The 27,846-nt window shown below is 41.9% G+C and overlaps 1 protein-coding gene and 1 long non-coding RNA gene across 2 annotated transcripts; both read right to left on the bottom strand.

The window, feature by feature from the left end:
- Window positions 1-236: 236 nt before the first annotated feature.
- On the bottom strand, window positions 237-4,377 carry LOC138690414 (uncharacterized). The gene is made up of 3 exons (XR_011329253.1): window positions 4,205-4,377; window positions 3,246-3,317; window positions 237-1,048 (listed from the first exon to the last, which is right to left on the bottom strand). It is a non-coding gene; the product is annotated as an uncharacterized lncRNA (long non-coding RNA).
- A 131-nt stretch (window positions 4,378-4,508) lies between these two features.
- Window positions 4,509-27,273, bottom strand: LOC138690612 (poly(A) polymerase gamma-like). The gene is made up of 23 exons (XM_069810668.1): window positions 26,602-27,273; window positions 24,521-24,717; window positions 23,645-23,748; window positions 23,002-23,199; window positions 22,843-22,921; window positions 22,692-22,749; window positions 17,628-17,786; window positions 17,485-17,551; window positions 16,731-16,812; window positions 16,539-16,648; window positions 15,253-15,306; window positions 14,070-14,181; window positions 13,292-13,381; window positions 12,522-12,660; window positions 12,293-12,365; window positions 12,087-12,207; window positions 11,685-11,769; window positions 11,223-11,276; window positions 8,713-8,832; window positions 8,264-8,373; window positions 5,812-5,933; window positions 5,549-5,718; window positions 4,509-4,626 (listed from the first exon to the last, which is right to left on the bottom strand). Exons 1-23 carry the CDS (start codon window positions 26,604-26,606, stop codon window positions 4,509-4,511), a joined length of 2,427 nt encoding a protein of 808 aa, XP_069666769.1. The 5' UTR covers window positions 26,607-27,273.
- Between the last annotated feature and the right edge of the window lie 573 nt (window positions 27,274-27,846).

The raw sequence follows: 27,846 nt of genomic DNA, 5'->3' as shown, positions 1-27,846 counted from the left end.
CATCCCTCACCCCCTCCAGCTGGACCTCCAAGCCCCACACACAGAGCAACCAGCTAAGAAAGCAGACAGAAAACAGCAAAGTCTGCAGGAAGTCTGGTATCAAGGAGCCTCCCTCACCTTCAACTCCAAGATATTTTCTGGCTCTGGTCATCTTGTCTTCAGCACGATCACAATTAAATACATTCAGTATTGGGTTTAGGGTCTTAGGGGGATGTATTGTGGTAGGAGCAAGAGAAAACAATGCGTTTGTTACTGGGTTTTGTTTTAGTTTAGGCATTTACTTACTTGGGGTTTGTCGATAACCCTGAGGATCTTGCAAAGCTAGCACCGATTGCTTTACTTTTCAGTAAAAACAAAAATGAGAAAGAAGGCCACATACAGCTTTTCTCTCCTTCAGGTATTCCAGAAAGAACTTGCCCTACTACCAGCTCCATCTGGCAAATGACTAAAAACCTCTGTCCCCAGATGATCAGTGATAAGACACTATGCCAGGAAGTGATGTGATGATGCAATTGGTAACAGCTAAGAGGTGCTTCTTCTAGCACTGACTCTTGGTGACCTACGCTGGACCAGATTCAGACAGGACTGCTAGAGTCAACAGCAGCTGCAAAGTTATAACCGCATATGTTTCCCAGAGCATATGAAAGCCTGCTGGAAGGATTCACCCTAAAGGACAGGAACCACGCTTGGCAATATTGTCTCTAGCTTGGGTTGTTTCCTTCTGTGGATTGTAGGGAGAGGAGTCTTTATGCATGAGGAACTTGCCTTTCAATCACTTTGACAGAAGACTTGCTCCATAAACAAAGGAAAACATTTCAGTTGAATTGGTGCAGTTTGAACTTTATTTAAAACAGCTGTAATCTAATCTGCACAGTGCTGGGGCAGCATCCAACCTCTGCAATAGCCAGGGAAACTCCAGAACAGCAACATCACTCTGCACGGGGCCAAGCGTTGAGTCAGGGTAGATTAAAGCGTGTAATCTGACCTATGCTGGATCAAGTCCAGGAAACTAGTAACCTGACTTCTTCCTAAACTTCTTCTTAACACCCTAAGAGTGAGGGGGGATAAAAACAACAACAACAACAAAGCACAATTAGAAGATACTTCTGCAAAGCAAGAGTTAAAAAAAAAATCCATGTAAAGGCATATACTTTGATATCAATTAGCCAGGTTAGTTTGAGACCAGCTGCAGAAATGCATGTGCTGACTAGAGGTTAAGGGCACAACAGCCTTTAACAGTCTTGGAATATTCAAGTGGAAGAATTTGTTTAAAAGCATGGTAATATTACAGGCTTGTAGACCATTACAAAACACTTTTCATAGTTGCTTTGCTGTTTATCTTATCACCTACTTCAGCTTTAATTCCCTCAAATTCACGATGGAGTTTTATTTACACAAGTGCTGAAGTTGTATACCTACTGTAACTAGTACACAGACCTGACAGTATTGAAAGACCATGGTTTTAACACAGGTCACAAAACCAAGGTAACCATTTTATAAACTCAAGGTGTAGCTCTGCGAAAAGCCACTTAAGTAACATGGGTTCTCTTTCTTAATTTTAACCTGTGAGTAAACCTAAGCCTTGCACTCTTAAGTTTTGGGTTTTTTCGAGGGGAGAAGGAGGAATAAGGCCTCTCAAACCCACTAAGGCACATTTTCTAGGAGATGAATTGCACTTGAAGCAAGCTGGAAACCAGAGGTAATAGGGAAAAAAAAGGTAAGTATATGGTCATGGTCATGCTTTCTCCACAAGTTTGGAATACCAGCAGTAGGGGGAATGCTGGAGAATGAAGGCCGTGCAAGATAGCTACATGCCCCTTCGGTCTTGTCACTAGGGTTTGAGGTGGATGCTTAAGATGATCAGAGCTCAGAATTGCGGTTTAAGCCAAGCAACTAATTTTAAAAGAAGTCAGGGGTATCTGTTGTCCGCACAGCAAACTGGGACTTCAGCTGTCAACGCAGTTTGCAAGCTGCACTATTCAGAGGGTGTGAATTCAAAACCTGGAAATACTAGAAGCAGGAAAGCAGTGTTCCTAGTCTCCTCAAATTTACTCTACCATGACATCATCATTTTGTAGAACATATTTTTTGTGGCACTGCCCTGCCCGCCTTACATTTGGTTTACTTGTTTGGGGTTTTTAAGCAGATCCCACGTGCATTAAAAAAAAAAAAAAAAAAAAAAAAAAAAATTATTTTTGGAAGACAGTATTTTACAGTACATACGAAAATACTCTGGAAAAACATACAACTTCATTTACAAAAACACCAAGTTATAAAGAAATTACAATAAAGAGATAGCACAACATTTCTTTCATAGGATCAGAACTTCTCCCCACCCCTCAAAAAACCCTCATGCACTTAACTGGGTAAGCAGTGTTACCGGTTTACAGAACTGGAACTTCAGACTACTACAAGTTTTCATGTAACCACGTAGAACAGCTTTCAGGGTTTATCTGAAAACACTCTCTGCATGCCAATTCCTTTCAAGACTCTACCTTGCAGGTGGGTAGCAGTGTCACAACAGCCTTGGCTATTGCAATGTTTAAGTACATCTTCAGCTGTGTGTTCTGAGTTTAGCTTTCCTACCCAGCGACAACAAAAAAGCCCTCAAGTCTCATGCTGGAGCAGTCTCAAGACAAAAATCAGATACAACGGCATGGGACACGTCTATCATCTCCATACCTTGGTAGCATCCTCTGCTGCATTGTCTTCAATACGTCAATTATTTATGGGCCTCCATGGGAGGCAATACTTGTGTAGCGCGTGGCCGTGTTAGGCAGGGGACAGCTGCTAGCTGAGGAAGCTGAGCACCATTGTGATAGATGACCAGGAGTGTATGTACCAAACGGGAAAATAGTTTAAGACAAGAACAATATATGCACATGCACTAGGAAAGCACAAATGAATACAAGCACGTTCATACACACTTGAAACCACAACGTGGTTGCAGTAACTACTTAACCTGTTTACATACATTCTGAATCCAAGTCACAGGGCAGCTTGGTTTTTGTGGCCTTTTCCAAAGCTGTTTCAGCTAGTGACAGTCAAGACTTTTAAAAAGACTAATAGGGATAACTCTTACAAGAATATATTTGGGAAATGAAGACTGAAAAAAGTTAAACTAAAAAGCATATTTTTGTTTACATCAATAAACGCGTAGAGTATTGATGTGAGGTAGTCTAGGCACTAGAAGAGTCCATTCAGCTTTTCAGTTAGCCCACTGAGTAAAACCCCTTCCCAATTACATTGTCTGTAGATCTGCTGCTGACATCTTCTGGATTGCCACCGCCTTTGAATGCTGAATCCTGGCCAGTTAACTAGAAGAACAGAACACACAGACTCAAAATTAATTGCTATACTGAAGTTACCTTCATATTTGAGTACAGCTTCCAGTCAACACATTAAACATATTAGTGGCCATTCTTAAAACAACATTTAGACAACACTACCCTTACCACACAGGAATCTCAAGCCTCGCAAGAAGTCGTACTACCCAAACCTTGAACTCTGTACCTGAAGTATTCAACAGTAGGTAACAGTTCTGCAAGCTGATTCTTTACAAGTGTCAAAATTGAGTTTTTTCTAGTTGTTCTGTGCCTCAAATCAGACGTCAAGCCACACAAACAGCTGTTTAAGGAGAGTTATGTATAGCAAGAAAACAAATCAAGCATTCATCAAAAGCCTCCACAAAAACAAGATTTAACAAGCAACTCCACACGGTCATTTCAGCAGTGGACAACCTGTTGAGTAGGCTGCTGATTTCTAAAGCAGCGAAACTATCAAGAGGCATTCAAAAATCATCTGCCAGAACAAGATTAGCTCATACATCCACATTTATAAGATTCATATCCTCTTCCTTTTGAGATTTGGGGTTTTTTTCTGAATTAAGAACTGCTTCCAGTTCATTGAGCAATCGGTCAGTGCAGTAATATACAAGTACAGTAGCATTTGGAGAGCCTGCCACCAGACCAAAAACAGTCACTAGTGCCAGATCTTGGGAAAAAAAGAATTGTTTAATAGCTATACAGTACGTTCAAGACAATTTCTCACACCTACATCCTAGTAAAACTAGCATTATGCTTAAATTTAGATTCCTGAATCCACTGGGGATGCATATATGCATTTCTTCTCAGTTATGTCATTCATTGCACATCAAGAATTAATTCTACTTCAAACCCTCCCTGGCCTAGCCCCCCTTCCTTACCTTTTCTCCGTCTGCTAGTGTTTTGGGGCGTTCTTCTGATGGAGGTGAATGAGGTCCTTCAGTGGTCACTGAATAAGGTCGTTTAGGTGCAGTGTTCTTAGGATCTGTAATTCGAGTCCCACTTAATTCGTGCTGTCCTTGGACAAAACGTGCTCCTGGTTGAGAAGCTGTGCTACGTCCTGGAATGGTGCTACCAACTGGAGGTCCCAATGTTCGTATTGCAACTGTAGCCTCCACTTCTGTAAGAGACACCGCGCTTCTAGAGTTCAGCCATGAAATTAAAGACTGCATTCCACCCACTACGTCAATACATACTTGAATCAGGAACAGGAATGGAGGGTCCCTTAGACACTGATGGCACAGCTACACGAGGTAGCTTCTCTCTCTTGTTAGCACCGTTAGATTTCTGGTACACAGCATTTCTGTAAGAGTCAGATGCTAGAGTTATAAAATGCTCGTTTGTAAAATACTATACATTTCCTTTCCAGAAAGCCCATGCAAGACACATGTCTATCTTCTTAGCTCATTGTCACAGCTCTACCAAACAACAAAAACTCACAGGCAATCTAGCACGAGATCTTCATTTTGCTGAACTTCAGACCGCAAATTTAAACTTCAGCGTTTTTTTTAGTCAGTCTCTATGTACTTGTACTGTCTTCCAGCTTAGTATATCCAGCACTCTGTACTGCTTTTCATGAATGTATCTGCTCTACCTATACAGGCATCCCATTTTATTTTATTTTTAATGCTACTCCTACAGTACCAAATGGTCTGAACACAGCAGGCATTACACATTTGGTACTCTTGGGCTATTACTCTCAAGATTACATATTCCTCCTGGGCTGAAGTAGCTCATGAACAAGCAGACCTCCCAGGAAGTGACACACACTTTTACTGCCCGAGTTCTCATACTGCTGCACCAAGGCAGCAGCAGCTCTAGTGTTGCTGTGATCAAGATCAGCACTTCAGCAGAACATCATACTGCTTGGCATTAACCATACTTTTTGTTAGAAGGAACAAAATTACCTACATAAAAAACACTCCGGCTTCAAGTTACACACTAGCCCAAGGGGATCTACATTCAAGACCAAATAATTCCTCCGGTATCCACTTCTCCTTTCTTCTGACATGTCTTCCTGTACATTAAATTCATTTTTTCAAGGATTTCTTTAACCTGCCTCCCCCCACGTGCCCAAAGGAGATGACAGCTTTGTTCCTGACGCCATTAGAGCCCTCCACATGCTTATGAACAACACAGATTCAAACAGGAAATCCTAGACCTCATTCACATCGCGAGTCAGTTAAAAAGCAGCTTCTTCACAGCTTTAAGGTTATGGTGCTAACCTTTCTCTCCCGGCTGTAGAGGTGTCCACTTTAGAAATCTTATGTAACAAAGAGGAATTATCTGGTGTTCTGGAGCCCGTGTCTCTGGAACTGTCCAAACAGCTTCCATCTGAAGAAGTCCTTTTGCGCTGAAGCCCACCAGCATTTTGACTAGTACCTGGCATGCTTTGCTGAAACAACAACATCAAAATAATGAAGTCTTCAAGTAATTATTAAAGCAAAAAAAAAAAAATATTGCCAGAAGAGCCCAATTTTTATTATACCTTCTTTCTTTTCTGTAAGGTTTCTGCAGGCAAAAAATGGTGGAGGTGCTTTCTCTTCACATGAGCTGCCTCGATCTTCATACCTTCCTTTAGCACACTGAGGTAGTTAGCCTGGCTGTAAACTAACAGGAAATTTAGTGTTGTAGCTTAGTGGGAATGTTTGCGTTGGGTATTTGTCAAAGTTACACATGGTTTTGTTAGAAACAGCAAGCCTTGAAGTCTGCCCAGCCCAAACAAAGAACAAGAAGTTGTCTCAAGATGAAAGTGACCCCAGGTGCCCATTTCACATCCAGTACAGACCAGATACGTAACAGCTATTTTAAGTTCAAACATGCATTTATGTGCTCAGTTACAGCTGTGGTTTGCTAGTCATGCAGCTCACCTCTGAGCTGATTTTAACCTGAAGGAGATCATACTCCTTAACCCTTAGTTGTCTGGTTGAAGATAGATCTCGATGACTTTCTGAATCAACCCAATTGTGCTCAGCTGATGAGAGAACAGACACCTTACTCAAGATTCAGACTAGTTTTGTTTATTTGATATTTACAGTGGCGATTGTGCGTTTTTTTCCTAACAGTTCTGTAACATCATACAACTTTTCAGTAATTTAGGTGTTAAAACTCTACCTGTCCAAGACAGACTGGATTTGAAGGACATCTGACTTATCAGAACCACTACAATTTAAACCAGTTCTTCTTAAGTGCCTGCAAACAACCTTTCATGCAACTAAAAAACGCTATACTAGCACAGCAGTTTTTACAGAATTAAGGCACATTTAGACAAGTTTAACAAGCCTGTCGTGAGCATAGCTGGAAAGTCAGCTTACTAGCATACAGAGTGGGAATCAAAGGAAGGACATGCAACCCAAACAAAAAGGCTTACAACAAGTCTTTCTGCAGGAGATCTAGAAGTGAAATAAAAGCACAAATATGAACATTCACACCAGCAGGAACAGTTGCTTCAAAGTAAATTCAATAATGTTTTTATGGAAAAGTGAGATCAAGTTCATTTAACAAAAGCCTTCCAAACTGTGAGCCTTATACTCTTGAGCCCATCAACTTTGCCCTCTAAAAATATTCTCTCAAAGTCAAGGCACATGATAAAAGCTTTCTTGCACGTAACTACTGGTCACTCCCACATTTGCCAAAGGATATCACACCTCTCAAGAAATACCTTTTCTGGCCAACCTCTCTGCGTTCAAACCCTATATCTGAAACACACGATAGGCTGTGCTTCACTAAACTGAGAGCGCACAGCTCTGCTAATCAAGTCTGTGCACAGAAATACAGGATTTAACATTAGTTCTAGCCTCTCAGCAGTACACAAACCTTGTTGACGTGATTTACATTTGCCACAACATTCAAACACAGTGCCACTGGATGTAACGTACAAGACAAGCATCAGTTCGGGTAACAGTGCAAGTCTGAGGAAGTCACCCCACCTGGCCTGAAAGTCAGACAAGCGTTTTGATGCCTATTTTCTGTGCTTTTCTCATATCCCAAAGCGTGAGCTAAAAAGAAGGTCCGCTTTTACTGCATTTACTCATGTTGTCTGAGCAACACAACACACAGCTCACGCTGGTACCATGGAGAAATGTTTGTTTGCACTGATGAAGAGTTTAAAGGAGTGCACTGTTTAGAACTTTTTGTCCAAACACACTTGTCACTTCAGAAGAGTAACCCGATTTCCTTAGTTTGTCATTATGATAGCAAGGCATGAGCCTCACAGCACACGTGCACTTCTGAAAGGCACAAGAGCAGTCAGCTTGGGAAGAAGTAAACAGACTGTGGAAAAGACCTATACTTTCAGACGACTGCTCAGCCCCAACCCCCTTTATTCTAGCATTATCTAACAACGCTTGCGATATTACTTCATTTCTGCATCTATCAAAAGGAATAAAGTAAGATGAACATGGAGCTCGACGTGCAAGACTGCATGTCGTTACGATGCGACCACTCACTGCCTTTCAAAGTTCTGGGATGGTATCATACACAAACTGTTCTTTTGGAAACAATACTGTCAACAGGCATTCACAACTTATTTTAGAGCCTGATACAGTTAATTCCCACTTCCAAAGTTCAGCAACTGACAACTGCTTTTGACAAGTGTAGCTACACCCAGTAAATGGACATCTCTCTCCTGGCTTCACATCTGACTGTCCACTTCAGGAATCGCAGTTCCTTTCTGATCGTTTACCATGACCTGCAGAACTGTTATTTCACATATGGGATATGGTATATAGGACCGTAGTACACACTTTTGTTTCAAGGTGGACTTACATTGCCAAAGCGTCAAAATAGTATGTTTCTAAGGCTAATCTTCTACGTGTCACGCGCTACAGAAATAGCTAATAGCTAATACCAGAAGGAAGCACAATTCACTTTGCGAAGCAACTTGCACTAGAATAAAAAAATATGAAACCCTACGAGACTAGAGCAAAATAGAGGCTTACCTGTATCCTTGAATGACTGTATAACGCACGTTAAATCAACGTTAACACTTTCTGCATTTTCCACTTTCCTAAACACGATTCCAAGAAACCACATTGACACATATCCACTCCTAAAAAGACAGAGTCACAAATCTATCATTTATGCACAGATGCCAGTTATTTGGGTGCTAGTATCTACTCTCAAGAAGGGATTAAGCAAAACAGTTTAGTTGTACGCAGCAGCTAAAGACTGGAGTCAGCCCATACTCAAGTTCTCCGAGAACTCCTCTCTCAAGTTCTCCCTTCTTTAAAAAGATCCTACATGCTCAGAACCTTGCCCGTCACACCTCGTACCTACAAAACAGTAGGTACGTAACTGAGCATCTCTCACAGGTAAGCTGAGGTGAAGGAATATAAACAAGGTACAATACATCAGCCACACTTCAGTTCAGAAAAGTAATGAAACTCACTGTTTACAAAGTTCTCGGCTGCCAGGGAAAGACTGTGGCTTTACATGTGCAATAGATATAAATTCATTCCTCTCCAAGTTTCCAACCAGCACACGAATTTTAGATTCCACAAGGCCAATCCTGATAAGAACAAGAGACATTTACTCATTTTTGACTGTATCCAGCACAGTAGTTATATGCTTTCTTATAATACAATGCTAGTACAAAAATGCTAACCAGTCAGTAAGTAGTAAGTTTCATTCAGCTGAGCAGATACTAGATATTTATATCACACACACTGGAGCTGGAGATGTTTCCAGGGACACTGGAGCTTCAAAGTTTCCAAAGACAGAGGCAGTAAGTAAGTTTAACTTGTGCTCTTAACAGGTCAGACACAACACTTCAACATACAACCTGTGATGAAAATATCAACAAGAAGCAGATTCCCAGCACCTCTGGCTGCATTTTGAAGTGCAGCAAAACTTCTTTTTTACCCCAAAGACCAAGGAGAACAACCGTTTAGAAAAGGCTCGAGCACAACTCTTCCATTACACCTGAGTAAAGAAGCTATTCTTCCTGCAGATTGACCTGTGAAAAGAGTTTACCCTCTTCCAGCCAAACTGAAGAATACAGTTCCTTTAATAAACAAACGATCCAGTCAACACAGTCTCATCAGAGACTTACCCAAGAAATGTATCATGACCACAAAGGCTATTGAAGTACTGGCATTTTACCCTTCTACCTAAAACACTGCTACCCTTGAAAGCAGTCAGAACTCTGTACGTTCTTCACAAGTATCTTATGTTGATGAACAACAGAGATGTGCCATCTATTCCCAAATCCATTCAAGAGCTGGTGAACTAAACTTGTTCTTAGAGCAAACGGAAGCAGGTTTGTCTTCTGCTTTTCATTTTCCCAGATGCAAAACTAAGCCCCGTTTGCTGCCATTTCTGTCACTGCAAAAACGTCAGCTTTTACTGCAGCCAGAACTTTCCTCATCTTTATTGTGAGATACAATAAGCCTTCTTCACTTCAAACATGTCACATTAAAAACTATTTGGCTCTAAGCCCTCTGCCCATAACTCCTTGTTGCATACCTAACTGTGACTGACATCAAGCTGTAGCTGACACGATTTTTAAGTGAACAAATTAACAAGTTCAGGTAAGAGGTATTACCTACTAGAGCTATTTTTCAACAGGAAAGAAGATGTCTTTCAGAGGTAGCACAAGAATTAAATCATTTGCCTTAAACTGCAAGCCAAACCCTGAAGTATAACCAAAGTGTCCTCAGAACAGGGGTCTGGTACACACAGCTATTTTCCTTGCTTACTTGAGCAAGGCAGGCAAAGCACTCGTTTCTTCAGAATAAGAACACCACACACATTACAGTACCTTAATTCCTCACCGTTTCCCCTTATTTCAAGACTCACAGTTAGTCAGCCCATTCACACAGGTTCAACAAGTTATTATTGGCATGTCTCCCTTGAGACAGTGACAAATACCATGTCAGAAGCAGTCATGTTCTCTAACCACAGTTGAAGTGGTTCTCACATTACCTTTCACAAAGTAGATCAGCACTCCTGCAATTTACCTATCCACTACCAAGCATGCCGAGATGATCATTTCCAGCACTAAACACAAGATGCCTGAGCACACTACTAGATTAAAACTCAGTAAACACTATTTATCAGCATTCAGGTACTCTGTGCAGACGGTCAGGTTTCACCCCGATTAAACAGCCTTGTTTCACTTCACTGGAGAAAAGTAGGCTCTGGAACAGGCGGACTACCTAACCAGAGCAACTTAGCATTGAGTGCAATCTAGTCCTAAATTAAATATTACATCCAGTAAAAAAGCTATGAAACCAAGTCTTCTAAGGCTCTACAACAGTTGTCTTCAAAGTGTCGGGGGGGACGTACCCCAGGGGGTGCACAAGACAATCCACTGGGTCCAGGAAGAAAAGATTAGAGCTTCAGTAATGTGTACGTAACTTGCAAAGAAGTAGATATAGACCGCAACTATGTGTTCAAAAATGACTATTTTTGTTGTTGTTTTGCTCACAGGAGTGCACAAAAGTTTGGAGACCACTGCTCTGTAAGTCAGTAAAAGATCAAGCTCTCCAGTGTCCACTACGCATCTGATGACATCAAGTAATCCCCATTTACTTCAGTCTCTGCAACAAGGAACATCTTCCTAACTGAAGTAGCCTTGGGTAAGTAGTCTCCTTAGACTCTTGGCATCTGCTTCTCCAGATGACACAGAGCATAGGCACACTAACCCTCTTTGTTCCTTCTCATCATGACTTAGGTCTTTAGGTTAACTTCTTAAACAGCAAGATAACTTATGCTAACTTCCCTTCACAAGAAAGCTTTTAGTTTTGCTGAGGAACTGTCTACTTAACTCCGTACTGTATTCCATGCCTAGCTGCACAGTCAAATACTTTATTTTTGTGAACTGTATTAACCAAATGAAGCGCAACACTGAATTGAGCGTCAATGATGTATTGAACCCACACTCAAAGCAAGACTTACCACTCCAAGTGATGCTCTTTAGTAGAGGCACTAGCAGTCAGCACAATATAATGTCTAGAAGAAAAGAAAAAGTAACATCCTAGCTCAGGACTTGATATTCCTTCAAATGAAACCAAAACTGCCTTAAATGTATAGAAAATGACTTCCAGACAAGACACATTATATCCTGCAGGCAGCACAGTATTAACTGAAGAAAAACTGATTACATCCTTCAGAATTGCGTTCTGCTGCCTTCTGAGTATCAGAGCTGATTTTTTTTTAATAAAAACAGTGTCAGTGGCAAAACACAAACAGTTTTTCTATCTTCCCTCTACTTATCCTTACCAAAATTCCTATGACTACCTCCAGCTTCTGAAAAACAAACATATCAATGCCATCTCGTATTTCGACTGCAAGCTAAAACTCACTATGCTAACCAGTATGGCAATCATTTCAAGTTCAGGTAACAGATTTCATACATACTTGTATTTCTGAAAGAAGTCCAGTGGTTCAAAGAGCTTTGACCAGTCTGATTTTCCTTGGAGAATCTCATTCGTAACTGCAAGACCTACAATTAAGGTTGAAAACCTTACTACCATTTTGTTTTTAAGACTAGCAGAGCATGACAGAAACTTCATAAGAGAAAGGTTTTGAACAGTAATTGACAGATCAAAACGCAGGAATTCCCTTGACACAATACAGGCCTACTACAACAGTTCATTGTAAAACTGGTCCCTTGTTGCCTGCAACAGGTATACTTCCCAGAGAACTCTTCTGCCTAAAAGGGCACAACACCGCACGGAATATAACCAAGTCAGGTAACGTGGTTTCATATTGCAAGAATTACACCTTTTAAGCAGTTAATAAGCATGGAAAGAACTTTACCATGTCTGAACTCCTCCACCATTACCGCTCGCGTTGATGTGGATACGTTGTATGTAGAGTTCTGCTGCGGATAGGCTGGGGTGATGATAGGCATTACGTGGTATCGGTCTGATGGGTTCACCTGTGATGTTAAAACAATTGTGCTCGGCACCAGCAGCTTAGCTTAGAAGAAAGGTTAAAGGCTTCCAAATTCCATGTCTACATACCCTGGGGTCCCATACTGGTAAATTAAGATTGCTCTCTTCCTGTTGTTTCAGCAATACAGGTCTTGGCCACTCCCTAAACAAGAAAAGCCAGGAACTGACCGTCCATTTAAAACTCTGCCATGTAATTCAGGGTAGGACTGAATGGTGTTGGTCTAAATCTTACATAAAGAACCACCTCAGAAAGTGTTACTGCTTTACGCAAATCAAAATAGTCATAAATAGCTCTTACCATTCTGAAAAAACCAAGAAGAACTTGTTCACCAGAGTAGAAGCCAAAGCGTTTGGGTAGAGTTGACACGTTCTCGCTACTAGCACAGCACAGGAAACCCCACCAAGAAATCCCAGCACGTTGGAGTAAATGCCACGTCCTACAATGCAGACATTGTCCTTAGCCTGTAGTCTTCCCATGCCCAAGTATAGTCCTTCAAATTTACAGCACCACCTTCACAATCTATAGAATACCTAGCACCCTTCAGCCTCCAAGTCAGTTATTTTTGCAGTGCAACGAGGCCAAAACTGTTGGTCCTTACAGCGATGAGAAAAAGAATCGGTACCACACCACTTCCCAAAATGCTGCTACTCTGAAATTTGCCTGCACTGCTACAGCTACTGCTTCACTCCAACTTCCCTTAAGAAGAAGGTTCTGCCATTCTTCTAGCACTTGCTCTAGTCACATGCGCAAACGGTATTTTCTTATTCCTTATCTATCAAGCTTTTATACCTCACTGGGCATTTTTATCCTTTCTAGTCAGGTTCCTGGTAAGCAATGCAGCACCTTGTCTTGTAGGCACTCCCCTCATCTCCCCACTCTACCCCCATTAAAAAAAACACAGAATCTACCCCACGGACAGTCCTTGAATCTAAACCAAAACACAGGTTTTGAACTAAAACCTGTTATCTAAACAGCTATCCAAAGATGAAGGACTTCTAACGCTATTGTTTTTTCAGCACGAGGTGCCTCTGAAAAGTTTAAAGATCACAAACAATCACATCACTCACGTTTTGCCCACAGTTTAACTGCACGGAGCGTGAGCCGGAAGTTCTCTTTATTTGGCACTAGGTGCAGTATTTCATCAGTAACTCTGCAGCCTGTAAGAAAAAACAGTTGAAGTACAGCACTTCCTGGTAGCAGGTACAAGTCAGTTCTGTGCTATACTGGATCAATAGCTTACAGTTTGTCCTGCAAGTCTATGAAAACAAGTTTGCATTACTTGCTTTGTATTACCTTAAAAATCAGAGGTTACACATAACCTTACAGACACATAACATAACAAATTAGAGGTCACACATTCAGTATCACCTCAGGCAACTGGTGCCCCCAACAGCTTTTTCATACTTTAGACCACAGCCAACAATTTTCAATAAGGCCCTTCTACAGGATTCCGAAAGCTAGGTTTCTTTCAACAGCCAGGAACAATTAAACCAGTCCGTGTTAAACAGTGAGCAACTTCGGCTTCAGGTATTTTAAATATCCTTTTTTTTTTTTTAATGAACTACCACACATTCTTCTCTATCAAGTGCTCTACCTATTCATCTGAAGCAGCTTCTGTGGCAAACTGGAACACCACACACACCCCAATCAAAGAAACATGAAACACAGGTCTATCTAAACACACAACTTGAAACAGCTAAATCTAAGCCCACTCGCCACCTCCTCAGATCTCAAGTATACAGGGGATCAGTTTCTGCATCCTGTACAGAAACTTGGGGTGTGTAACGTGCATTCCATACCAACTTTAGTAACATTTTCTTGTTAAAGATGTGCAAATATGCTTACCATTTAAGCTCCGTATACATCTTATATCCAGGCTTCTGAGACACGAGTTGTCTCTGAGATCAAGATTATCAGCAACAGTTGGCACAGACAGTCTTGCAAACACGAGATCAATCTTAAGAGGAAAAAAGTGCCAACCGTTAGAATGCCCCGCAGTCTGCAAACAGCACACTGGTGGGGGACAGTTCCTCAAGTCTAAAAAGAGTGGTTAACATTTGTATTTAGAATTATGTGACTATAGATACATCTCCCAAGAGATTTATTTGCCAGAAGACTCAATGTAATTTCTAGAAGTTCCCAATTTTATTTACAAAGCCTTCACTGCATCACCCCTTTCTTTTTAAGCCAGGGAAAGGAAGAGGGCATTTTAAGTTGGAAAAGATTACTCTAGACTTAGAGTTTCAATCAAAAGGGAACTTAAAATTATTCACAGAATTAAGACTTAAGTTCAGTCACCTCAACTATCCTTCAGCAAAGGAGAGAGCATTTCCTTTATGCAGTAAGCCCTTTTGATCCTGAAGTATCTGGATTTTAGTACAGTCTGAGGCAAGAAGATTATCCTGTGAAAGTCTGTACCAGATAAAGGCCACAAAAAGGTCACTGAATAAATCTCTTCGTGATAGTGATACCAAGCAGTAACTTGCTTAGGTACTACAGCAGGCAGGTCTTGATTCATTGTATAGGATGTATTCAAGATAGCTGGATTCCTGCAGCTGACAAACCTAGGCGGGAGGCAAATGAGTACTTTCACTTTCCCTTTTCCAGATTGTTTGTCCCATGACCACTTCATTTTGGATTTGCAGCAAAACATTTAGTCTGCTCACATGATTCGTACAGTGAACTACACTGTACACATCCCTCTGTAGGTACCTAGCTTGGCAGAGCTAAGAAGACTTAGCAAGGACACCGCCTCTGCTCCCACTCTGCACGATCCTAGGGATAAATGCTATTCAAGCAGGCTACCCTGGTCTACAGCACAGGCCTAGAAAAAGATGTCCCTGATGCTCCCATGCCTGCTAGGCTCCCTAGGGGCTTATTTTCCTATAAGCTCCCGTTCTACTGCAATGTCTTCTCCTCGGATACGTTGCGGTCCAATATAGCACAGTCACAGCTCCCTGGAAAAGTTATCCTATTCCAAAGCAAGAAAAAATTTACCCACTTAAAAAAAAAATAAACAAATGCTTACCTCAATGCCATCAAACTCAAACTTGACAACTGGTACATATGCATCTTCAACTGCCTGGAAAGGAGAGGATAACTGTGTAAGAAAACATGGTTTGCTACTTTAATGTTTCTCCTGAACTACGACCAAATGCAGAATTTACACTGCTAACTACTCAGTATAAAGACTGAGTTGCTTCCAAACCAAAAGAATTGTTCCTAAGCTGCAAGCAGTATAGCAAGCACTAAGATGGTATAATACTAGCTTTAACAAGTTATTTAGCCAAGAGATTCGGAGGCTGATCATGTATTGTAATGAACAAACAGTGCACAATGAGCCATCAGCATCAGAGGTTGTAAGGTACTTACCTTGGTGGTGAGGAAGAAAAGCAAGAGATTTTTGTAGCTATCTTACTACTGGTTAACATCCAGAGAAAGCGAGGAAATTCTGTCCGCGTTTGACAGCACGCGCTAGCCTCCTGTATTTTTATTTTCTACCATGCCTGAGATGCTATCAGCTACCTTATGGGACAGTTTTCAATTTTGTAGACCACTTGTCAGAAAGGTGCCACAGCCCACTGAGTCTGTCTTCGGTCACCTAAACAAAGGCTCATTAGCTATGCATATGAAGTCTTTCAAAATGTCTGCACAAGGAAGACCAGGCAGAGAGAAACACTTCTCAGGAGTTCGGTTCTATACGCAAGGTACACAACATGTGCACCAGAGGGTCATTTTACAAGGCAGTTTTGTATAGTCACAGCACAGCTCCTATTGACTTTATGCAAAGCTGACTGTGCGTCTCTTCTACAAAGTCTCAGGCTGAGTAGCCAGAGAAGAACAGGACCAGAGAAGAATGAATTAGAGGTCCTAAAGTACACCCAGAGGAACACCATGGCAAAGGTACTGACAGAAACCTTTCCACATCACATTCAACTTCCTTAGCTCTCAGGCTGCCCCTTCCTCTACCTGCATGCAGTTACCTTCTTGCCAAGCCCCTTGCTACAGCTAAGATGAAAGCAAGGCTCCTAGGGACAACCTTGCTTTTGGATACTATAGCCCACTCATTCCCAAACCATGGGTAGGGGAGAAGTGAACCACAGAGATTCTCATTGGACGTACAGTCATTGGGGAAGGGAACCAAAAGCTTGACTTCAACACTTTCCTGCTGCGTAGACAGTATTTTACAAGGGGCTCAGAAACAAGTCCCTCTTTAATTTTGGTCTGTAAGACAATCACTACCAATAGGAGTCTTTAACAGGAATATTCTTATTGTCGGAGTTGCACAATCTATCAAGGAGAGAGCTTGCTTACTCTTAGCTTTTTTATTTCCTCCTGACGTTTTAGTTTTTCAAAGAACGACTGAAAGAAATCCGATCTTTCTACATGTCTAGGAGCAACACAAGCCACATCTATGTCAGCACCTGCAAAGAGATGCCATTTCTTCTGTTACTGTTGGAAGACACTTTCAAACATTACAACTATGACCAGACAACAAAAGTTTACCTTTAGTGTGTACTCCAAGCCTGTAAGAACCAAACGTAAATATTTTGCCACCACCATTTGCTACTACTGAAGGGGGAAGATTCTGTGGGTAGAAGAGAAAGAGTTTTCTGGAGAACAGAAGATACACGTTGACCTACGTGCAAGTTTAACTAGCATATAAGTTACTTAGGAAGACTACAACAGCCTCCATAAACAATGTCTTCTCCCTCCCATACCGAGTTGTTAGTCTAATAGACTGATACTGTTTTTCTGAAGGGAGTGCTTGCAACTCACAAACAACAGCAACAAAAAAGGTGAGTAATGTAGCAGTCGCTTCATCAATTTAAACAAATTAAGACCTATTATCAGTCTTCCCTGCAGCAGACCCACGTAAATTAACACCATCTAAGAGCCATACCAAAGGCAAGTCTAGAGTAATAATTTCAAACTAGATTGAGTGCTGTAGGCTGTCTGGGGCAAGTTTACTGCCCAGTTACCATCTATCTCCCCCCACAATGTCTTGTTTCAGCTTTGTTAACCGCTACAAGTCAACTGATAGAGCCACTTCACAAATTTGTTCAGTGCCCCAAGGACTTGAAGGTCTTCATCTGAAGTATCTTTTATACATTATTTCAATGGCTCTTACTACAGATCTCCTTGATACTTAAGAAGGAAGTTAAATGTTGAACTTTAGCATAAATCCTAGTTAGTATCGCCTTTGGAAGAAACAAAAAGGCTTCAGCTGTTTTGATAAGGACCTATCAAAAAACCTTACCTTGCTCTCACCAAGTTCTGAAATCCATTCTTTGACCAAGTGATTCAGTCTACCAAGAACGACCAGCCTGTAAAGAAAACTCATGTTAAGTTTGCCTTAAAAAAACCCCCAGGACATTAACAAATTTTACAGTCTTGTTATACCTGTGATTCAGTTCTTCCTCCTCTTCAAATACCCCCAATGCTTTCATCGCTTCAAGCAGCTTCTGAGTATGAATGGAATCTATATCTGTAGGAGGAGCCAAGCTAATTGCAGAAGTAATTCCATAGTGCCTTGGAGGCTGGTTCTGCAGCCTAGGAGTACTGGGGGAGAAAATAAAATACCAAAGACTCCACAAAACAAAAAAACAAAAACCAGCAAAACAACCACCACCACCTTACTGCAAAACACCCTTCCGCTTACAGGTTTCCAAATCAGCTTCTGCCCTTTTGCCCAGCATTAACATAAATGAGGGAAAAAAGATCCTGCTTATGGTTTTTAGATAATTTGACCTAACTTAGAAACTACGTCTTTAAAAAGCACTTGTGGATATAAGAAAAGATCCAAGTTGCTACCATCTGAAGACAGCGTATTTGCATTGCGCTAGACAGTTAGAACTGATCGCCAGGAAATGAAAAGGTTTGAAATCCACTAAGGGTGACACTACGTACAGCACAAGTTTTGGACACATTTCAGTTTCACAGCACTTTTGAGTTAAGGTTATTCCCATCAGCTTCCTGATCACATTAAACAAGACAATTTAACACTGGCTTCTTTTAGTTCAATGTATTTGCTGTGCTTCTACTGATTCTGAAAGGACATTATAGTTGATTGCAGAGCAAGGACAAAGTGGTCTGTTAAACAGAGTTGTTGCAGTAAATTCAGCATTACCTTGGTTTTGTCTATGGAAGAGGATGAAGGAAAACATCAACCAATCTGCAGCTAATGTTGCTAGCAGAGCCTTGTGCTCTTAACACAGCGTTCCATTTTTATAGCTCAGAGGCTTAGCTCTACATACATCTGGTTTAATCTAAATCCAAGAGATGTACGCAGAGCGGCACAAGTTAAGCTCTGTTTGTAGAAGGTGCTCAAATCTGCTTTAGCTAGCTCACTGCCCAGTTAGGCAGAGCATTACCAGCTGAAACCAGGAGAGAGAAAGGAGTGGCACAGGAGGTAAGAACTGTACTTAATGGATCAAGGGTCTCTACAGAAACACTGGTAGCAAAAGGGGACACACATTAAAAAGGTCTACAACTCATCGTGCTTGTCAAAGAGTCCATATCCAGACCCTAAGGCTACAGGGATTAATGATGGCATTATTCAAACCGGCTATTTTCCTACTTCACAAATGGACAGCTCCAAATCTTAGCTGGGTTAGTCAAGAGACGCTTAGAACTATTTAAGGTATCTGACCCACTTTGGCTGGAATGGGATGAGGAAATGCTCAAAGGACAGCCTCAACACTTGATTTTAAAAAGATAGCTTATTACAACTCCTTATTTCTAATTGTTGCCTTTACTCTGCCACTGAGGGAAGATGGATTTCTCTCTCGCAGAGTAGCTTTGTCCAACTAGAGACATAGCTTTTAGTCACCTAGTGGGCTCCCCCACCCCCCTTCTCTATGAGCTCATTTTTCAAACTTTTTTCTAGGCCTTTTCCAAAAAGCTGGAGGGGGTGGGGGGTGGTATTAGGACTGTAGTCCTATTAACTAGTCTCCCCAGTCAGAACGGCTGTTTACTTTCAAGTGTAACTAGGCCCTGACCTAATTTGCCTTGCCTTGTTTATAGGCATTGTCAACTTCCACTTCATAAGCAAAAATATTCCTAATGCGTATTTTCCTTCTTATGATACCATTTTCATAACAAATACAGAAGGAAAGCCTATGTTTAATTGCTGTGCATTACATCTAAATTAAAACGCCTACAGCAGCAACTTCCTACATGCTTTACGTATTACTTGCAGCGTACAACTTGCACTTCAGAAAGTTTGCACAACACAAGAATGGCTTCTAGACTTTGCTAGCATCCAAGATCTTTCCAGCGTACAGAAGGCCACCACCTAGCTGCCTTTCATTGCTCCATTCTTCCTACAGAGGCTATAATTAGAGACTGACATAAAGGACAATATCAATGAGATATATCTGATATTATGAAGAGCCAATTCTTTTAGTCAATAGTAGATATTTTACAGCTGCTTGCATGTATTACTGAAAATTTGATCTCACACCTTAAAAGTTGAGGAAAATGGCACTTGGAAAGTTTTACTGAGAGAGTGACTTATGCCCAATAGAATTCGTTCCCCTTTTAGAATTAATTAAATAAATAATTAAAGACATAAAACCTTCCTTCTCTCTCTCTCAACTGTACCAGGCTGCCAGGCATATACAAAGAAGAGATCTTATGAGACAAAGTAGCATACGTGGCATACTACCTATTCCTCCACCAGCCTTCTGTTTAAATGAGAAGTCTGTGGCAGTTTAATATTTTGCCAACTCTTGCTATGATTTGTCCACCATAGGGAACACCTCCAACATACTTCTGTTGCGAGAGATCCCAATTTTGTACAAGAAGTTCAACTGATTTGTTCCAAGGTTCGTCGCTCCTTTATAGCTTCACAAAGCTGCGAGCCATTTCTCCTGCATACTCCGAGAGACAACGGATAAGTTTACACTATTACAGTTCAGGGAGTTGCCTTCAGCCATCAGGGCGGTGTAGGAGCCTTCACCGTGAATGCGTCTCTCCCACTCATGAGGTTGGCTTGCCTCCAGCCAGGTAGAAATGTATCACTCCAGCCTTTTCCACCCTCACCACTTGGGAGGAGGAATGACTGCAAATTAGCTCCTGAACCCCCAAAATTGATAGCACAAACCAAACCAAACCAAAAAACCCCCAAGCAACAAACCAACCAAACCCAACCAACCAAGAAAACCCCCAAACCCCATGACCTTCACTGAAGTAAAACCACCTACACCTCCCATTCCTACCACACAAACTCATGCTAAAAATAGCCTGCAGACACCTGCTGGCAAGCTAAAGCACCTTGTTCCCGACGACAGCATTCAGAGAAAGCCACCTTTTTTTCTGCCTTGAAGCTGGGTTGGTAGCCCGAGAGCAGCACCCAGCCGCAGGCCGTTACGAGCTTATGGTGACAACGCAGTGCCGAGACACGCACAGAGAACCTTACGCATAACTACGTTAAAACCAGGGGCTCTGACAAATTTTTCTAACCTAAATGATTCTATGACTGTAGGGTTCAATTATATGGAACTTAGTTACTGGGCCTGAAAGTAGCTCATGGTCGCAAGAGCGTTCCAGACACCTTTAGAAGGCCTTGAACAGAATAAACAAGAAGATAGAAGAAGAAACATCCCAATTAGAAGAACACAGGTGCACATTCCACGATAAAGGGAACTTGGCACCAACAACCTCAATCCAGGGGCTTATCTTGGCCAACTGGACTGAGACAAGTTTCTCATGCTCTAGTTAATATAGCCAATTATGTCCTGTGTTTATGCGCGTGTACAGAGCGAGTATAACTAACTGTATCTTATGTTTATACGCGTGGACAGTATCGATATAACCAATCACATTTTATGTTTGTGCGCGTGGACACCAAATGCTTGCATGCAGCAGCCAATCAAAGCTTCTAAACAACTTAGAGAATTGTATAAGAATGATCAGCTAGGCTCAATAAACTGGCGACTTTAATCATCATATTGGTGTTCTATCGTCCGGGCCCCGCATGGAATAACCCTAAACCCTACATATGACTCTATAAAGGAGGTGCTTGTCTCGTTGGGTTGGTATTTGAATGAGCCGTTGGTACTGCTGTTGGTACCCAACCTGATGACAGGTTTGCAGGAGATGGGGGATATCCTGGAGGGGGGACAGTGTACCCAGCAGACGGAGGCTGACCAGGTGGAAACTGAGGAGGAAACGGGCTTGGTGGTAGCCCCGGTGGAAGAGGAAGCGCATGGGGTGCTGGAGGATACACGGAAGGTGGAGGCACAGGCACAAAGACTGGTGTTGATGCTGGTAGTGTTGGGGCCCGAGTCCTTTGGGTACGTTCACTGTTCGGGCGGCCTCGATTTGAGCTTCTAAAGAAACCCCCACACATGCGTCACGGTTTGTTACTCTCTCTCCCCTCATTTTAAAGAGGAAAGCCAATGAAGCGGGAGCGTGGTGGCAAGCACTTCTTGTTCTCAACTGAAGCCTTTTTCTCCCTGCTCTCTGTTCATTTGAGACTACACTCATTTCTTGACCCTCCTACTAGCCTTCCACATCCTCACCCCCAACACTTCCCTCAGTCTGCTCTCCTCAGACTCAGCTTTGCGACTGTGGATGGAGGCTGCCCAGGCTTAAAAGAGACTCCCATCTCGCACGTGCCAACACTTCACGCTTCTGATCTGCAAAGTACTGCACGGATAGTAACTCATCTTCTCCCAAGCTTCTTTTATCTTCTTCCACGCACGCTTCCTACGTTGTTGCCTCACCATGATGTATTTGGCCTGCTCTTGTCCCCGACTTGTTATTCTCCTGCTTACTCAATTGGAGATTTTAGACAATCTGTGGGATGGATCCTGGGGTTTGTTTTGATTTAAGATTTTATAAACACAGGACACCCTTACATTCTATCTATCTATAACACATATATACCAAAAGGAAGGACTGACCTGACCCTGCAATCACAGATAAAACAGACTCCTCTCTCGCCAACTGAGAGAAAGCAGCTTGGCTATTTGGGCTGACTACACCGAAGACATTCCAAATGGTCATAACAGAACAGCGTTGACTTTTCCAAGAATTTGCTCAATCAGCATCAACTAAGTTGTTAGAAAAAAAGAATGTTGGAGGCTGACTCCTACTGGGAAATCAATTTCTACAGCCCTGTTCAGCCAGTAACCAAAAGGGTGGCTTTCCACCTGATCCTTTAATTGTATTTAATTTTGATAGGTAATTCTGGTTTCCTCAAAAAGACTTCCTTTGTCAGAGTCCTCTTCTCAATCAGGTCCTGGAGGTTTATTTTAAATAATTTCACTGCAAGCACAGATCCCCCTTCTTAAAGCCAGTTCAAATTAGGCCATTGAAAAATTAACGAGCGCTTGTATTCTCCACAACTATCTGTGCATACTTACTGCATTATGAATCAGCTGTTGCAGAAGTTAAGTGCTACGGCCTCGTTTAACAGCTTACAAGTAGTAATACGTTGAATTTCTGTAGAATACTTACAGTTCCCAGCCTGGTCTGCCACCCGCTGAGCCAATTGTACTGCCTCTCCCCGGATGACCTTTTGGAGTGGAGAGAGGAAAAAGCAAAAAATCCCATTCAGTTGATCTGAAGATAATTTTTTGAAAGGAATTCTAAAGTTACAGTTCCTTACCAGTGGTGGGTATTGACTGTCCTTGGGGGCCCAGACAACTTGCTAACGCTGCTTGTCTTCGCACAGGAACCCGACAGCCCTTGTGAATAAACGCAGACAGTTGGAAAAGAAGCTCTACTACAATATAAGAATCACTGCATATGTTGAAATAAAGCTTACCTTCTCTTCCAACAAACTGCTGATTGACAGAGAGGAAGATGTAGATGGTTCAGCGGCACTCACCAGAACAGCAGGAGGTGTAACAGTCATGAGTGGTGGTGGAGGCGGTGGCGGCTGCTGCTGCCGCCACTGCTGCTGCCGAATCTGCTGATGGAGCCTTTTTGTGTAGCCAGTTCCACTTCTGAAGTTGTTCACAGCCTAGAGGCAGAAAAGCATTTACAAGAAGGTACGATGAAACTTCAGCAGATATACAAACAAAAGCCTTCACAGAGGAAAATTACTCGTGTATTCCTGTAAATGCCATCAATCCTAAAAGAAACCAACATACAGATGTATGAACACGTCACATTGAACACTGATACTAATGACCGGTAGCTCAGAGGACCTGAATTTAAAGTACTTCAGCGTTAACGCCAAATGTGAAAGCGAGGCAATCGTGTTCAGTAAGAGCGGGACCTGAATTTGCCAGATCGTCTCTAAAGAGTCGTAAGCTTCTGTGACAGCAACAAATAGTGTATTTGAAAAGTCAATTTAGCCTTATTCAATTACGCCTTGCTTAAGGAGATGTAAATTAATATTTTCTTCCCTTTCCGCTTTTTACAAATAGCCTTTTCTTACAAGCACTTTATGTAAAACTCGTTACCTGGCGTAGGCACTTGTTGGGAATTAAAGCATCGGGCGAAATATCTGTCTCCTGACACGTTGGGCATATATGGTCCTCAGATTCCAGTAATGCTGTTCTAATACCTGTGTAGAATTAGAATAATCAAAATAGCATTTAGCCAAACTAAGGAAGTTTTGGGGGTTCTCACCAATCATAAAGACATGTATATGATTAATGGGTGAATATGGTCTTGAACTGAGAGCGTGAAGCTATAAATGTTCAATAGTGTAAAAAATTTCTAGTATGCAGCAAATAACTATACAGTTTTGTATTTCACCATTGGAACATCTGAAGATGTAGCGTAGGCTGTGTCTTGATGTTGCAACTAGTCTTTTTCCCCACTATCTAGTACAGCGAGAAGTCCCCAACCTCAAGGTTAATGAACAAAATGCATTTCAAAAAAAAACATTAGTAGGTTCAAAAAACCATTAGGAGGTTCGAGTTCTGAAGGTTTTAACCAACCCTCCCGTGGAGAAGAATGTGGATTAAATGCCTAACTATCCGTTTGTTGCAGAGCACTGTAACTCACCAGAGTTGGCTATATAATTTTGTATGAGACAAAGGGCTGTGGACAAACTAAAAGCATTCAGTATCTAATACTGTAATCCCCTGCACAATTAGCCACTCTCCTCATACGCATCCTTCCGCTTGTAAAGAAGACTTAACTAGGTACCTAAAAAGGGGAAAAGGCTTCCTGGCTTTTTTCGCCCTTGATACCAGAAGAGCCCTTTCCTGTTCAGGGTATACTTCAGCATAAAATAGAACTGGTAACAAAGTAATTTTGTTCCCTCCTCTTTCTGCTTTCAGAAAATCAGATGCGAGTCTACAATTAACAAACATGGGAGTAACACTTACATTTGTCACAATAACTGTTGCCACAGCAGGGAATAACAGCTGCATCAGTCATTATGTCCTTACAGATGAGACATGACAACTCCTCTGGAACAGGAGCGTCTGAGGTGGAGGAAGAGGAGGAGGAGGAGGAGGAAGAAGAGGACGGCTCCTCTGGTAAAAAGGGAGGCTTCTCCATCCTTCCTCTAGCATAAGCTTCCCTGGAGGAGGGGTGGGGAAGGAAAAAGAAACGAGTTAAAGATGGGTAGAGGAAAACTTTTCCAAGCTTTGCATTTTCTCAAAGCAAGAGAAGAGATGGAATTCTTCTCGCTCCACATTAGCCTCCTAAAAGGTAGGCGCTTAGTTTAAACTACTTTTCTATAGCCACAACACTAGAAGAGGGAGGGAGGAACAATCTTCCTTCTGCAGAACTCTCCCATTCATTGGATCAACTCAGAAAGAAGCTCGGACTAGAAAAATAATCTTTGCACAGCTAGAAAGCAGGTGAAATGAATCCCACCTCTCCTTTGCCAGAGGATGCATGTAAATTGCAGGCTCAGCATTAACGTTAGTCTCCGAGCAATTACATTTTATAAAAGCAAGAAGTCTATGTTACAGCTTCTACAGAAGGAGATCCATGACGGAAAACCAGAAGTGCTACCATGGTCATTTTAAAACAGCCACTCCTGTCAGCACACGGCAGTATTTTCTCACTGTATAGCAACAGGAAAACTTCAGTCTGTTTCACACATGGGATTTCAGAAAAGTCAGAGGGGGAGGAAATCTCAGTCCAACAGCCATCTGTTAAACTTGGCAAGAAGCCTTTGAAACATAAAACAGAAGCAAAATGAGCTTTCAAAGAGAACAAATCCACTGTAAACGCTACTGAAATGTTTTGCAGAAACACAGATTCTTGGCATACCACAACTTGAACCAAATTCCAGGGACACGAACAGTAGGACCACCCTCTTCTAACATTAGAAAGCATCACAGATTTTAAGGTTAAGATACAATGACAGTGCTTCCTCCCCTGTAACGACAGATGCTGGCCAACTCGGTGGCATTGCCACTCAGATATTTATGCGTGGTTTCTCTCGTTCGCTTTTTGGTCAGTCCACTTAATTCCACACTTACGCTTTCATAGTTGGTACTGCATAGTTTCCAGTGTTTGTCAGCATAGCACCCTTTGTATCGGGTACCTCTAGCACAGAACTCCTTGGAATTCCTGTGCTCTTTTTCATTCTGGCAACAGACTCAAAATTGGTGTCCTCTTCAGAAAAGAAATGCAGACGTACCTCAAGACCCACACTTAAAATGACTTTCCAGTGATTATTTTAAGCAGCAAAAGCCTTTAACCCTCTCCTTTTACCTAGCGTAAGGGATGCTCAACTGAAATACTTATTCTCCTAAACAAATATAGCCAGGATATTCCAAAGGCTTGAGCAGGGTTTTCAACTCAAGCGACATTCTTTGGCTTAACTTCAGGTTCCTTAAGGGTGACATGTCCCTTAGCTCACCATCCACTCAGAGAAGAGACACAAACCCGCTGCTCCTCCTCCACAGCGCAGTTCAGAGACACTAATTCGGTGCTCTGAATCACTCACTGCAGATACCTACATTCACTGTCCATACACGTGAAGTTTGAACTCGGACCTCACGCATATACCCTCAGTGACTACGCTTAAATGGCATCAATACTCAACCAGGGACTTAGTGCAATTAAAACACGCAAATATTCAATAGATGGGGCAGAGAGAAATGTCTTGGGTTTGTACAAAATAATAAAAACTGTGAACTGCCATTAAAAAGAGTGGAAAACAGAAACATTTCCACTAATACTGAAAGATATAAAAACATGCATGAAAGTTCACCCAGGAAGACCTATGGATATATTGAATGTCTACAACCTAGGAAAAAGAAAATTTCACACTTATAATTCCAGCTTCCCCTGGAATTTTGAAGGCCTCTGCAACATTGCCATACAACCTCTGCATTTCACCCCAACAGAAACAAGTCTTAATATGAGTATCCATGTATTTGTTACGTAACTGCCAAGGTAAAACAATTAAAAACTAAGTAACACCACAAGTCCCCCACAATCGTACCCCATTTGTCGGGCGGTTCTTTATGTAGTGGCCACGTTTTCTGCAACGAAAGCAAGCAGATGATGGCAGAGGCGGACCCGAGGGTTTCTTCGGGTAACTAAATGGTCTGGGGGAAAAAAACAAAGAGGTAGGCATGTGTCTCTCTTGTTAAAACAAACATCTCTGCAATTTTTCCACAATCTGCAAAGATCAGATTGGACACAATCAACACTTACTTGACTGGATCGTATTCACAGCAGGACCCTATCTTCAAAGCTTCTATTTCACCTTCTTCGGAAGCACTGGCTTCAGCCGCACTGGCAGTCTGTTTAACAGGCAATTATTTGACATGCACATTAGAAACACATTTAAGCCCACACAGCCAAAGACAACACCGCTCACCCGATCCTGCAAAGAGCAGCACAACGCTAGCTGAGGTTGCATGAAAACAGTGGCTTACTGTCCTGAAGATGTTCTGGGGAGTCCTTACACCACTACAGGGTGTATATGTGCCTCTTAACCTACTTGAAAAGAGCATTCGAGGGCACTCAAAACCTTAGGCTCTCTTTGGGCCTCACATAAAGACTTGTGTAACCAATCCAGTTTTCTTCCAAGCAGGCTCAGGCCACATCCACCAAAAATTACCCTGTCCGGTATTTTTAAGCTGCTTTTTAAGCTCCAGACGAGCTGAACGAGAAGGCATCCACTGCACATTTAATTGAGAAAGATGTACGCAAGGATCCTTATTTACATTTTGCAGCATTAAAAGGACACACAGCTTAAAGAGTCGGGGAAGCTGCTTTTGCTGGCGGAAATTCAGCTTCTGACACAGAAGCATCATTCAGCCTTCAGGCGCACAAGCTCTCTTAAATCCTTCACAGAGCTGATGGGGATAGGCACACCTTGCATCCCTGAATACCTGGGTCTGGGAAAAGGCCTTGTCAGAGCATGCCTTCACAGCCTTAAAAAGGATGAGACATCCAGCAACCATCCTTACCATGTGTATTCTAAGATAAAAAGAAATACTGGCAACACTCTTTATCATGGGGACGAGGAATACAGCTGGAAAACTACTGTAAAAAGAACCATGGAACAGCAACACACGATTCTGGCTGCAATGTGTGTTACTTCATGAAAAATGACATGAAATAAAAACTGATGGCTGGTGGGAGTTGTGCGTTGTAACTGGGGTAGGTTCAGAATACTTTAACCAGGGAATCCAAAAGCTATTTGAAACGTTGGCATAAATAATTCAGATCGTAATTC

This window comes from Haliaeetus albicilla, chromosome 22, assembly GCF_947461875.1.
Source record: "Haliaeetus albicilla chromosome 22, bHalAlb1.1, whole genome shotgun sequence".
In the NCBI taxonomy this organism is placed as follows: domain Eukaryota; kingdom Metazoa; phylum Chordata; class Aves; order Accipitriformes; family Accipitridae; genus Haliaeetus; species Haliaeetus albicilla.
This window is presented reverse-complemented; position numbering and strand designations above follow the sequence as displayed.

Excerpts from the sequence above, each read along its gene's own strand:
- LOC138690612 (XM_069810668.1), bottom strand. Across the intron at positions 17,787-22,691 it reads GGCAGACCAGGCTGGGAACT|TACTCCTAGGCTGCAGAACC; the intron begins GTAAGTATTCTA and ends TTTCTCCCCCAG. Across the intron at positions 16,813-17,484 it reads CAGAACTTGGTGAGAGCAAG|AATCTTCCCCCTTCAGTAGT; the intron begins GTAAGGTTTTTT and ends TTCTACCCACAG.